This window comes from Cervus canadensis, chromosome 11 (genome assembly GCF_019320065.1).
Source record: "Cervus canadensis isolate Bull #8, Minnesota chromosome 11, ASM1932006v1, whole genome shotgun sequence".
Taxonomy (NCBI): Eukaryota; Metazoa; Chordata; class Mammalia; order Artiodactyla; family Cervidae; genus Cervus; species Cervus canadensis.
Window position 1 is genome coordinate 68,092,369 of NC_057396.1, and position 13,061 is coordinate 68,105,429.

Consider the following 13,061-nt stretch of genomic DNA (forward strand, 5'->3'; position numbering starts at 1 on the left):
GGAGGAGGTCCTGTCTGGAGTTTGAGGAAACATCCTCTCTCCCTTATCATGGTGTAAAGTTGGCAGAGACTTGAAAACCTCCATGCACACATCCTCCGGCCTCCAGCCGGGAAATGCTAAGCCTCTGGCAGCTGAGACAGGAGCCGGGAATATCTTTATGACAACTTCACTGAGAGCTATTAGCGTGTTGGCCATCATTTGCCTTGGACTGGATTTTCACAGAATTCAGCAGCAGGTACTCTATAGGCAGCACAGGACTAAATGTTTGGCAAGAGTCTGGGGTAACAATCAGCAACTGAAAATAAGCTATGGTGTGCAGATTACCCAGAATGATTTCTAAGAGCTACCAGTGTTTAAAGTACCTGTCAGTTTTTCCATCCTGGGGCTAAGATAAATGTTGGGCAGAAAACTAATCACTTGAAGAGAGCTTGCAGCAGCAAAGGGTAAAGAGAACTTTTGAAACTTCTTACAAAATGAGACAAGGCACTGTTAAAAGTGCAAATTGTTGGGCCCTGCCCCAGACCCACGAACTGTGGATCTTATTGTGGGGCACCTGGGATCTTCATATTTATAAGCATCCCCTACTGACTCCAAAGCAGATGGTCATCTAACCACATGCTGAGAAATGCTGGTTTTGGAGTACAGGCAAGTCAATGGATTCTGCAAAAACCTACTGGGGCTTCAGAAGGGTTGTCTCAGGTGAAGAGACCCAAGAAGGGTAGTGCAAGAGTAAAGTGTCAGGGATGACCAAATCAGAGGCAGTTTTAAGGCCTGCCCTTACAGTGGAAGGCCCACCATGGAGCCAGTCACTTGCTAGCTATTGCTCCCACGCCTGCTATCACAAGCACACCGTAACGGTCAGGACTCAAAGAGGAGACAGCAATCATGTAGTGATTCGAAGAGGGAGATTGGGTATTACCTATCGAGGGGTAAGCCTTTTCCTGCTGGCTCAGATGGTAAAGCGTCTGCTTACAATGTGGGAGACCCGGGTTTGATCCCTGGGTTGGGAAGATCCTCTGGAGAAGGAAATGGCAACCCACTCCAGTACTCTTGCTTGGAAAATCCCATGGATGGAGGAGCCTGGTAGGTTACAGTCCATGGGATCGCAAATAGTTGGACACAACTGAGTGACTTCACTTTCACTTTTTTTCACTTACAAGGGGTAAAGAAAAACTCTAATATATAGCCACTACCTACCTCGAGATCCAGGCAGAACACAAAGGCAGGCAGAAATACGGAAGCACTCCCAACCCATCAGGAAGCACAGGCCTTTTCACGTTGTCTGCTCCAGGTGAGAGTTTTATGGGGCTTTTAAGCAGAGGATGACCAGGCTCCTCAGACATAGGAGGGCAAACTGCTGCCATTGCCAAGGGAGGCTCAGGGTGACCTGGGAGTTCAACATGGTCAATTTCACCTGGGTCCAAGCAGATGTTCCCTATTTCAAGTTTTGGGATCCCATTTATTCCAGTTGAAGATCATGTCAACTTCACAAGAGTTGTTAACAAGGCTATAAATTCAACTAATTCAGGGCAGAGAGGTGCCAATCGTATCAGGCTACCATGTACTGTAGAGCTAGCTAAGAGGAGCACCCTGGAATCAGGGCAAAGAGCTCCTTCTCATTGTAATGTTCCTCCAGCAACCTCTACTGATGAACCTTAAGTGAAGTGAAGTGAAGTCACTCAGTCGTGTCTGACTCTTTGCGACCCCATGGACTGTAGCCTACAAGGCTCCTCCATCCATGGGATTTTCCAGGCAAGAGTACTGGAGTGGGTTGCCATTTCCTTCTCCAGGGGATCTTCCCAACCCAAGGATCGAACCTGGGTCTCCCGCATTGCAGGCAGACGCTTTACGGTCTGAGCTACCAAGATGAACCTTAACACCAGGCCAAATGGCAAGAGAGAAACGTTCCAGTATTGCAAGCAAGGCAGAAAAGGATGGGGTTGGGGCTGAGAGTCAACACACTGGTGACTGGCAATGCACCCCTACCTTTATTGTCTCTCCCATGGTCTCCACTACCACCCATGAAAACAAAAACACAAATACTGCAAATAGAAATGAGGAAACCCAGGATGCCAACAGCCATCAAAAACATCTTTTGAAAGCTAGATACTCATATCTATCTAGGGTGACCTACCATCTGTTTGCCCAGGGCTCTTTGCCCACAAAGTCCTGCATCCTAGGGGCACACCTCAGTCCCAGAGAACCTGAAACATATTTGTCACCCTACATGCATCCCAAAGGTTTTCAAACATTCTGTGCATCAGAATTACCTTGGGCACTTGGTAAAAAAACAAGTGATTCTATTAAATCTGTTAAAGGTTATTTTGGGTGCAAGCAGACCATGGAGTGATTTTTAAGAAATTTTTACTTGGAGGACAGTCCAGGACTTCTTCCCATTCTAAAACCATAATCATTGAAAAGAAAGAAATGGCATCCTTGGGAAGATAGAGACAAAGTTATTGAGCCAGGAGACACTGACAAGTTGTTTGTTGACAGTGCTAAGTCACTTCAGTTGTGTCTGATTCTTTCCAACCCTATGGACTATAGCACACCAGGCTCCTCTCTGTGATTCTCCAAGCAAGATAACTGGGGTGGTTTGCCATTTCCTTCTCCAGGGGATCTTTCTGACCCAGAGTCTGAACCCACATCTCTCATGTCTCTTATGGGTAAACTAAGCCACCTGAGACTTAGTTTATGGGAAGGGGGGAAAAGATAAAAATTATAGTCTGGCCTTACCACTTTTCTCTCCTCTCAGTTCAAGGATAAATCCTTTCCCCTTCAATGTCACAAAGTATAACAAAGAGTAAAGGATGCTATGAAATTAGATTTGACAGTAGCAACAATGTAGGGTTGTTGATGGGGTATACTATTCCTGCAGGTTAAGCACTATATAACACAAAGTTTATTTTAAATCCTTCCACAGTATAATTTGCACAAGGTGTAGTAAATTTAGCACTACTTCTGCTATTTTCACACTGTAAGGTACACGATTTAACACGGCCACTTAAAGATGTTTCTCAAGAACTCAGACAGATTGAAGACACTTAACATTTATTAAGTTTCTATTATGTTCCAGGCATCGTGCTAAATTCTGTAAATACACTATCTCATTTAATCCTCCCGACAGAAAAGCTATGCCCATTTCATAAAAAAGCAGGGTACCCGACCTAGATTATACACCAAGTAAAGGGGTGTATATCCTGAAACTCAGATCTTTTCTGTCAAGCAAACTTTGTTAGCACTACAGATCCACGATAAATAGGGCGTCGTGGATAGAAGTCTGCACCGGCTGCAGGGAAAACAAACGAGGTGCATCTCAGACGCTCAGTGGAGCTCAGGATAAAAGTCAAGCCCTGTTGCTCAGCGCATCGTGACCTGGTTCCCCAACGCCTTTGCCCTTCCGCTGGGGCTCGGTCGCTCTTCCCGCACGGACCAAAGAAGCGAGAGCTTGGATGTCTCTCGTCTTTGGTCAGGGGTGTGGGACTTCGGCCGAGGAAACGTCTTCATCCCCACCATCGCCGTAGCCCACCCTTAACGGGGCTCCACCGCACCCTTAATCTCTTGTGCTCCCCTCGAGCCCCGGCACTGCCATCTTCACCTTCAGGGACCCGGCCCTTTCGGCTCGAGGGACGCCGAGCCGCCCGGAGACCCGGGCTGTGGCGCCGGAAGAGGCGGTGGCGGCGGCGCGTGACGTGAGAGGACGTGCCTGCCGCCGTGGGCCTGTGGTTGGGAAGTGCTGGAGTTGGGGCCGGGGTCCTGAGACTCCCACAGACCGCCGGCGGCAGAGCAGACCCGAGGCAGCGCGGGGTTTGCTTTAGGAAGAGCGGCTTTAAAACCTGCGCGCCCGGCTCCGCTGGCAGGTGCGGCCTCCCGGCTGTCCTTGCGAGTTGTGGGGACCGTCCTGAGGTGCCTTCCCCGGCGACCCCCGGGGACTTCATTCAGGGCCTACCAGGGAAAAAAAAAAGGGTCTAAAATAAAGTTGCTTAAGCCTTACTGAGAGGACCAGACTCTTTCACCTTCGAGCATTGCTCAATTCTCACTCGGACCGTGAGAGAGGTATTGGCTCCTCTGTTGACAGAGGAGGAAACTGACTCGGAAAGGGGAAGGCGTTTGCCTCAGGCCACGCCGCTGGGAAGGGTCGGGTTTGGATTCAAAGCGAGTCCTTTCGCTGCCGCCGGAGCGCTCGCTCTTGGCCCTGGAAGCCGGGTTCTCGTGCTTAATTCGGGTAAAGAATCTCGGCGTAGGAGGTAGGGGTTAGTTAATAGTTTGCGGGACTCCGCAGATTTAGTCTGGGATAGGGTTCTGGAGTCTATTTTCAGCAGCCGTGCAGCGCACGTAACAGCACATCGCTCCCCTGTGAACACAGCAAGAATGATAGCTGGTTGTCGCGTTACGGTTTTAAGGCCTCAACTGAGAGAAAATATCATACGAGAGCTTCCTCTACAAATCATATGGGACTGGAGAGTAGGTATTTGGTTCTGCCGTTAACTCTGTGGGCAGATGGCAGCCTCTGTTCTTTTCCACTTATTAAATAAGAAAACTTACATGCTTGTCACTTGGGAGAATTTGTTAAACATACAGATTCCCAGGACCAGCTTAGTTCTACTGAATCAGAAAGTCTGGGGGTGGGGCTGGGAATTTGTAGGCTAAACAAGCTATTAAAAGGAGCCTGTTAACCTTTGAGAACTTTTGAGTGAAGTTGTCTTGGACCTATGAAAGAATGGACTATAGGTCCATACGTGCCCCAGCTTTCCCGTTTTGTTTGGTTTTGTTTTGTTTTGCCAGTGTGTATGCTCTGTATTTGATGTGGGCTAGACTTTTATTCTTGCCTGCAGAATCCCAGAGACTGCGGAGCCTGGTGGGCTGCCGTCTATGGGGTCGCACAGAGTCGAATAGGACTGAAGCGACTTAGCAGCAGCAGACTTTTATTGGCAAAAATGTCAAATTAATATTACTGGTCATTATTGTGTGGATTTTTTACTTAAGACTGGAACGTGGTAAAATTTGAACGTTAATTACCTGTTGATTTCCTGAGTGACACTGGGTGAACCACTTAACCTTGTGGCCCTTACGTATCTGTTTATCATCATCACCTACAATGCTTGTTTCAATGACAGACACCTGTATCCATCCAACATCAAATCTTCTGTGACAGGTCATAGGTGTTTTTAACAAGCTTCAAGGGAAGTTTGATGCAGCCTGTGATGATGAAGTATGGAAATGCTCTGGGAAACTGAGTTTTAGCCTATTTCTGAATCTTCATGTAGGTGGCATATTACAGTTTCGTTGTGTTGTCCTCTTGGGGGTCTAATAAGAGTAATGTGGTTTATGGTAGGTCCTGGTTTTAGAATTTCTTAGTATCTACTTTCTTGTGAATGAAGTGAAAGTACTATGATAAGCTAAATCATTAAAAGATAAACATTGCAAAAGATAAAACATTAAAAGCAGCATCCCCAAGTAACTTAGTAGGCTCCTGATTGAGATGTTGTGATCTCAGAGTTGATTTTATGTAGACGCACTGATTGCTATTGAGTCATCTCATCTACTTAAAAGGCTTATAATTATCCCTTGGTAGTCAAAGCTTTCACAACCCCAACTTAAAGCTTTTTTTTTTTTCTTTAAACAGATACCACTTCGTAGTTTGAATCAGGAATGAACTTTTCTGAAAGCTAAGAGTAGAAGTCTTGATCAGCATGGAAGACAAAAGACGGCGAGCCCGAGTGCAGGGAGCCTGGGCTGGTCCTGCTAAGAGCCAGGCCACTGCTCAGCCAGGCAAGGACCTGTGGGGATCTCCTGTTTTTGTGTATGTGTGTGGACCAGTATCGTTCTCTTTTAATTGATGTTAAGGTTTGAATCTTCTCTCTCTTTCTTCAGCTCCCACTGCTGAGAACCGTCTCCAACAGAGACCTGGTAAAACCTGGATGAACAAGGAGCAGCATCTGTCTGACAGACAGTTTGTGTTCAAAGAACCCCAGGAGGTAAATTCTTGTTTCTTCTTCAACAGTAACAAAGATTTATTTATAAAAGCAGCAATCACATAGTAGACACTCAAATAAATAGTGATTGAATAAACTCACTAATAGAAAGAGAACTGAAAGGCCTATAGTAATAATGAAATGTGGAGTATCAGTTTCTTAGTATGTCTGAGGATTCTTTGTAGTCTTCTCTCAATTTATAGGCATATATAATTCCCTTTTTTTTTTTTGCCAAGGAGATGTACTGTGACTAGAGGTTATACCATGACTAGAGTTTGCATTAGTTATTTAAGTTCTAACAGTCCTAAACATGCTAGTATATCAAATATCTCTGGAATTGGATTGAAACTCTAGCTACTGCAATGCTTAATCCCGCTAGGAAAAATGTAAGAAATGGGAAAGAGTTGCCATTTTTAATAACATGGGGAAAAGGAGCTAAAAATCAGATATCTTGCTGTAGTAATGATTACATAAATAATGATTAAAACCTCTTATTTCCTAATATGTCGTCTGTTTTTAAAAATCCCTTGGAAAGAATGTTTTTTCCAGAGCTGCTTACTGCTAGGAAAACATATTCTAATTTTGTCCTCCTTTACTGCCTACTAGTCACTCTGGAGTAGTTCTAAGAAGAGTAGAACCAGAACCTTCTGGTGGGATACTAAGAGCTTAGAATAAAACAGGGATAGTTTTAAACCTGCCTTAACTAGAAATGAGAGGATGCTGTAATTCTGCAAGGAAGCCTCCCTGGGGATTAGGAATCATTCAGAAATGACATCTGACTGTTTCTCTGCAGGTGGTACGCAGAGCCCCAGAGCCACGAGTGATCGAGTAAGTACACTGCTGCACCCCTGGGGCCGTTTCCCACAGTGAAATGGAGAGCCCCGGATCTTTCCCTCGGCCTGGTTTTTCCATCTGGAAAAGATAATGGCCAATTAGTGTCTTAAAGTTGAAGCTGGGGTATCCCTGTTTCAGATATCTTTAAACCTGGTCTTTTGAGAAGCCTTTCTGAATTTGCTGATGGTGTGGAAAATGCAACCGGATATCTGTTCCTTAAACTCTGACTGGTGTAGATTTCTTGACCCTGTTTGACTAACATATATGCAGATAGCAGCTAAAATATCCCTTAGGTAAAGACACAGAGGAATTTTTTTTCCTGAGTTATTGAAACATGGTTCTTCAAAAAACCTTTTAGTATCAATTTACTAGCAATGCTATGAAAACTGCTAGAAATCTAGAAGCTCTTACAGTTCATTTATTAAAACCACAGAATTGTTCCAGAGCAATTAAATGATAAACATTTATATTGATCTGTGTCTAAAAATATTCTTTTTCAAAAGGATGAAAGATGCTTTGATTTCTCTTGTCCTGCTTCTCAATTTCCATCTAATGCAGATAAATTATCTGTAGAAAGCATGCTTTTATTTAAGCAAATTAGCATTATATATGTGTGCTATTGTTCATGAGCAAGTATTAAGCTGTTTGGCTGTTTGCAGGTCAAGTTGTATATCTTAGAAAAGTTTGAAACTAACACAAGTGTCATCATGTTTTCAGAGAGGGTGTGTAGTTGTGGCTTGGCCACTAGTCAGCTATGTAACTAGTCCTTAGGTAAGTTATTACTGTCTCTCTGGACTTTTGTTTCCTTGCCTGTAATATTAAGGGGTTGGACTATATAATCACTGAAGACCCAGTCTGGTATCTTTAACAGTCTTTGTTTTGCAAATACAAATGTGATACTGCCTCCATCTATGGTAAAGAGAAGAAGCAAAGCCAAGAAACCTATTACAAGCTACAGATGGGACATTCAGGTTGAAAAAAGGGACAATTGTAAACTTCCAAGGCAGAGACAAAAAATGATGGTACTCATTCCTACTTGACCATAGAGTTTGTTAATTCTGTTTATCTAAAATTAGCCATGCTAGGTTTTTTTAATAGCCAGAAATACCCCTCACATTTGGAGTGAACCATTTTCTAAATATGGCCCAAAATACAGCACTGAAATATTAGCAGTCTAGGAAACTTTATAGCCAACTAATATTTTGAAATATGCTATACATTTATGATAATAACTCTGCCTACATTTTGGCTCCGAGTGGCTTACACATCCCCCAGCTCAGAGGTTATGAACTGCTAAGTCACATGGAAAAGGATGACGTAAATACTGTCCCTTTATATTATTCTCCAATACTTATCTCTGAGAAGCGTCCGACACAGCTATCTGGACAGAAACACCTATCCAGTCTGGATCACATTTCTTACCGTGACGTGCCCTTCTGTAACAGTTTTGTACTTTCGTACATTTGATTAAGTTCAATAAACTTTTTACTGTCCATCAGTTGTGTGCTAGGCACTGGGAGACAGAAAAGTCACCCATTCCAGCCCTTCAGCAGCTCATAGTCTAGTAAATGAAATAGACATATAGTCCGACAAATTGTGATCCTGACTATCTTTGAATAGTATACTTGTAGGTGAGGTGTAGTGGTCACAGAGGATGAGATATTTAACATTATTTGACTGGATTACAGGCCAGGAAAGGCTTAGACAAAGTGATACTGAGCTGAGATTTTTGAAGGATGAATTAGAATTTTCCACTGGACCAAAGCTGGGGGCGAGTTGGATTGGGATGCTAGATGGTGGGGACGCATACCAGCATGTAGAAGAGCGTGGGATCAGACACGTGGTGGTGTATTCAGGAGATTCCAAGCGGTAATTACCCTGGAGGATGCTGAGTCTGTGGGAACTGTCAGGAGGCGGAGCTCTATCCTGGGGACCTTCAACTTCTATTCCGTGTATCTCTGTTCCAGGCTCCAAGGCACCCCTTTTTGTGTGATAGATTCCCACACCACATCAACCTGAATTATGGGTGAAATATGAAGGTATAGGACAAGAATTTACTTTATCCTGGCCTTTGCCTTCATGGCCTGATTTTGTCAGGATTCTATACCTAGGGCCATTAATGGTTACTACCATCTTACCCCTTATCTCAGTGATAGAAGAAGGTGGGGCTATACTTCCCTCATCGTGTACCCTCATCGGGAAGTGGTTTTGGTGAGCTGGGACTTTGTGCACTCTGAAGGACAACTCTTCCTTCCCCTACATGCAGTATATTGTTTAACTTAGTACTAATAAGTCTTTGTTTTCTTGGTTTCTTTAGTAAAGAGGGTGTGTATGAAATCAGCATGTCGCCCAGAGGTGTATCTAGGTAAGTGAGTTCTCACTGGAAAGAGATTATACTTATCACTTACTTAAAGTCTTTTGAAATATTTAGAATGTTTTCGTTGTAGGATGTTTACCTTGATTAAAGTAGGTAACATGTGCCCTTAAATTCCTGGAGAGCAAATATGTGGTAATATCTCCTTTTATACTAGCTTCAAAACATTTTCATAACCTCTCTGTCAGGTATAGTATTAACTATTCTCAAGTTTTTCATGTGAGGAAATGAGGTCCAGGGAGATTCAGTACTTTGTCCTAGTGCTACACAGTAGTTTAATATTAAAGTTGAGTCTGGTCTCAACTTTTGTGCTGTGAGTGATGTATTGTTGTTAGATTGTTGTAGTTGTTCAGTCGCTAAGTCATGTCTGACTCTTTGGAAGCCATGGACTGTAGCATGCCAGGCTCCTTTGTCCTCCGCTGTTTCCCGGAGTTTGCTCAAATTCATGTCTGTTGAACTAGTGATACTATCTAACCATCTCATCCTCTGCCACCCGCTTCTCCTTTTGCCTTCAGTCTTTCCCAGCCTCAGGGTCTTTTCCAACAAGTCAGCACTTCACATCATGTGGCCAAAGTATTGGAGCTTCAACTTCAGCATCAGTCCTCCCAATGAATATTCAGGATTTATTTCCTTTAGGATTGACTGGTTTGATCTCCTTTCAGTCCAAGGGACTCTCAAGAGTCTTCTCCAGCATCACAATTTGAAAGCATCAGTTCTTTGGTGCTCAGCCCTCTTTGTGGTCCAACTCTCACATCTGTAATGAGTACTGGAAAAAATCACAGCTTTGACTGTATGAACCTTTGTCAGCAAAGTGATGGTCATGCTTTCTAATACGCTGTTTAGGTCTGTCATAGCTTTCCTTCCAAGGAGTCAGCATCTTTTAATTTCATGGCTACAGTCACCATCCACAGTGATTTTGGAGCCCACGAAAAAAATCTGTCACTGTTTCTGCTTTTTCCCCTTCTATTTGCCATGAAGTGATGAGACCAGATGCCATAATGTTAGTTTTTTAAATGTTGAGTTTCAAGTCAGCTTTTTCAGTCTCCTCTTTTACCTTCATCAAGAGGCTTTTCAATTCTTCTTCACTTTCTGCCAGTAGAGTGGTATCATCTGCATATCTGAGGTTGTTGATATTTCTCCTGGCAATCTTGATTCCAGCTTGAGCTTCATCCAGCCCAACATTTCACCTGATGTACCCTGCATATAAGTTAAATAAATAGGGTGACAATATAGAACCTTGATGTACTCCTTTCCCAATTTCGAACCAGTTCATTGTTCTATGTCTGGTTCTAACTGTTGCTTCTTGACCCACATACAGCCTTCTCAGGAGACAGGTAAGGTGGTCTGGTACTCCCATCTCTTGAAGAATTTTCCATAGTTCATTGTGATCCACAGAGTCACAGGTTTTAGCATAGTCAATGAAGCAGAGGTAGATATTTTTCTCGAATTCCCTTGCTTTCTCCATGATCCAGCAAATGCTGGCAGTTTGATCTCTGGTTCCTCTGCATCTTCTAGACCCAGCTTGTACATCTGGACGTTCTCAGTTCATATATTGCTGAAGCCTACTTGAAAGATTTTGAATATAATGTTATCATGTGAAATGCGTGCAGTTGTATGATAGTTTGAACATTCTTTGACATTGCCCTTCTTTGGGATTGGAATGAAAACTGACCTTTTCCAGTCCAGTCCTGAGTTTTCCAAATTTTCTGACATATTGAGTGCAGCACTTTAACAGCATCATCTTTTAGGATTTTAAGTGGCTCAGCTGGAATTCCATCACCTCCACTAGCTTTGTTTGCAGTAATGCTTCCTAAGGCCCACTTGCCTTCACATTCCAGGATGTCTGGCTCTAGGTGAATGACCACACCGTCATGGTTATCCCAGTCATTAAGACCATTTTGTATAGTTCTGTGTGTTCTTGCCACCTCTTGTTAATCTCTGCTGCTTCTGTTAGATCCTTCCTGTTTGTGTCCTTTTCCTGTGCCCATCCTTGTGTGAAATGTTCCCTTGGTATCTCCAATTTTCCTGAAGAGATCTCTAGTCTTTGCCATTCTATTGTTTTCCTCTATTTCTTTGCCTTGTTCATTGAAGAAGGCCTTCTTATCTCTCCTTGCTATTCTCTGGAACTCTGCATTCAGTTGGGTGTGTCTTCCCCTTTCTCCCTTGCCTTTCACTTCTCTTCTTTGCTCAGCTCTTTGTAAAACCTCCTCAGACAACCACTGCCTCCTTGCATTTCTTTTTCTTTGGAATGATTTTGGTCACCACCTCCTATATAGTGTCTGTAGCTCTGCAAGCACTCTGTCTACCAGATCTAATGCCTTGAATCTATTTGTCAATCATAAGGGGTTTGACTTAGGTCATACCTGAATGGTCTACTGGTTTTCATTACTTTCTTCAATTTAAGCCTGAATTTTGCAATACAGAGCTCATGATCTGAGCCACAGTCAGCTCCAGGTCTTGTTTTTGCTAACTGTATAGAGTTTCTCCATCTTGAGCTGTAAAGAACATAATCTGATTTCAGTTTTGACCATCTGGTGAGATCCATATGTAAAGTCATCTTTTGGGTTGTTAGAAAAGGGTGTTTGCTATGACCAGCATGTTCTCTTGACAAAACTATTAGTGTTTGCCCTGCTTCATTTTGTACTCTTAAGGCCAAACTTGCCTGTTATTTTGGGTATTTTTTGTGGGCTTCCCTGGTAGCTCAGCTGGTAAAGAATCCGCCTGCAATGCAGGAGACCCTGGTTTGATTCCTGGGTTGGGAAGATCCGCTGGACAAGGGATAGACTACCCACTCCAGTATTCTTGGGCTTCCCTTGTGGCTCAGCTGATAAAGAATCTGCCTGCAATGTGGGAGACCTGGGTTTGATCCCTGGGTTGGGAAGATCCCCTGGAGAAGGGAAAGACTGCTCACTTCAGTATTCTGGCCTGGAGGATTCCATGGACTGTATAGTCCACAGGGTCACAAAAAGTTGGACACAACTGAGTGACTTTCACTTCCACTTTTGGGTATTTCTTGACTCTCTACATTTGCATTTCAATCCCTTATGATGAAAAGAACATCTGTTTTTTTTGTGTGTTCTAGAACGTGTTGTAGGTCTTCATAGAACCAGTCAACTTCAGCTTCTTCAGCATCAGTTGTTGGGGCATAGACTTGGATTACTGAATTGTTGAATGGTTTGCCTTGGAAATGAACCAAGATCATTCTGTCATTTTTGAGGTTGCACTGCATTTTGGACTCTTCTGTTGACTGTGAGGGCTAGTCCACTTCTAAAGGATTCTTGTCCTCAGTAGTAGATGTAATTAATGGTCATCTGAACTAAATTCACCTGTTCATGAATTTAATTCATTTTAGTTCACTGATCCATAAGATGTCAGTGTTCAGTCTTACCATCTCCAGCTTGACCATGTCCAGTTTACCTTGATTCATGGATCTAACATTCCAAGTTCCTATGAAATACCATTCTTTACAGCATTGGACTTTACTTTCCCCACCAGGCACATCCGCAACTGAGCGACATTTCTGCTTTTGCCCAACCACTTCATTCTATCTGGAGCTATTAGTAATTGCCCTCTGCTTTTCTCCAGTAGCATATTGGATACCTTCAGACCTGGGTGGGGGGAGGGGGCTCATCTTCCAGTGTCATATCTTTTTGTCTCTTCATACTGTTCATTGGGTTCTTGCAGCAAGAACACTGGGGTGGGTTGCTGTTTCCTTCTTCAGTGTACCGTGTTTCGTTACAACCCTTCACTGTGTCCCATCTGTCTTGGGTGGCCCTGCGCAGCATGGCTTATCGCTTCATTGAGTTACACAAGCCCCTTCACCATGACAAGACTGTGATCCATGAAGGGGATTGTTTATTATTGCATGTATTATTATG

At 43.4% G+C, this 13,061-nt stretch overlaps 1 protein-coding gene across 3 annotated transcripts in view; it reads left to right on the forward strand.

Moving 5' to 3' along the window:
• Positions 1–3,677: 3,677 nt before the first annotated feature.
• Positions 3,678–13,061, forward strand: part of ALKBH3 (alkB homolog 3, alpha-ketoglutarate dependent dioxygenase) — a 39,470-nt gene continuing 30,086 nt past the window's right edge. Inside the window, exons 1-5 of one of the 3 annotated variants that reach the window (XM_043482245.1) lie at positions 3,678–4,056; positions 5,627–5,772; positions 5,875–5,978; positions 6,769–6,803; positions 9,127–9,174. In XM_043482245.1, coding sequence (XP_043338180.1) covers positions 5,694–5,772; positions 5,875–5,978; positions 6,769–6,803; positions 9,127–9,174 — 266 coding nt within the window. In that variant the 5' untranslated portion in view covers positions 3,678–4,056; positions 5,627–5,693. Of the gene's footprint in view, positions 4,057–4,078; positions 4,465–5,626; positions 5,773–5,874; positions 5,979–6,768; positions 6,804–9,126; positions 9,175–13,061 lie in introns of those variants that run through there. The other 2 variants (XM_043482243.1, XM_043482244.1) reach the window with 2 other exon arrangements.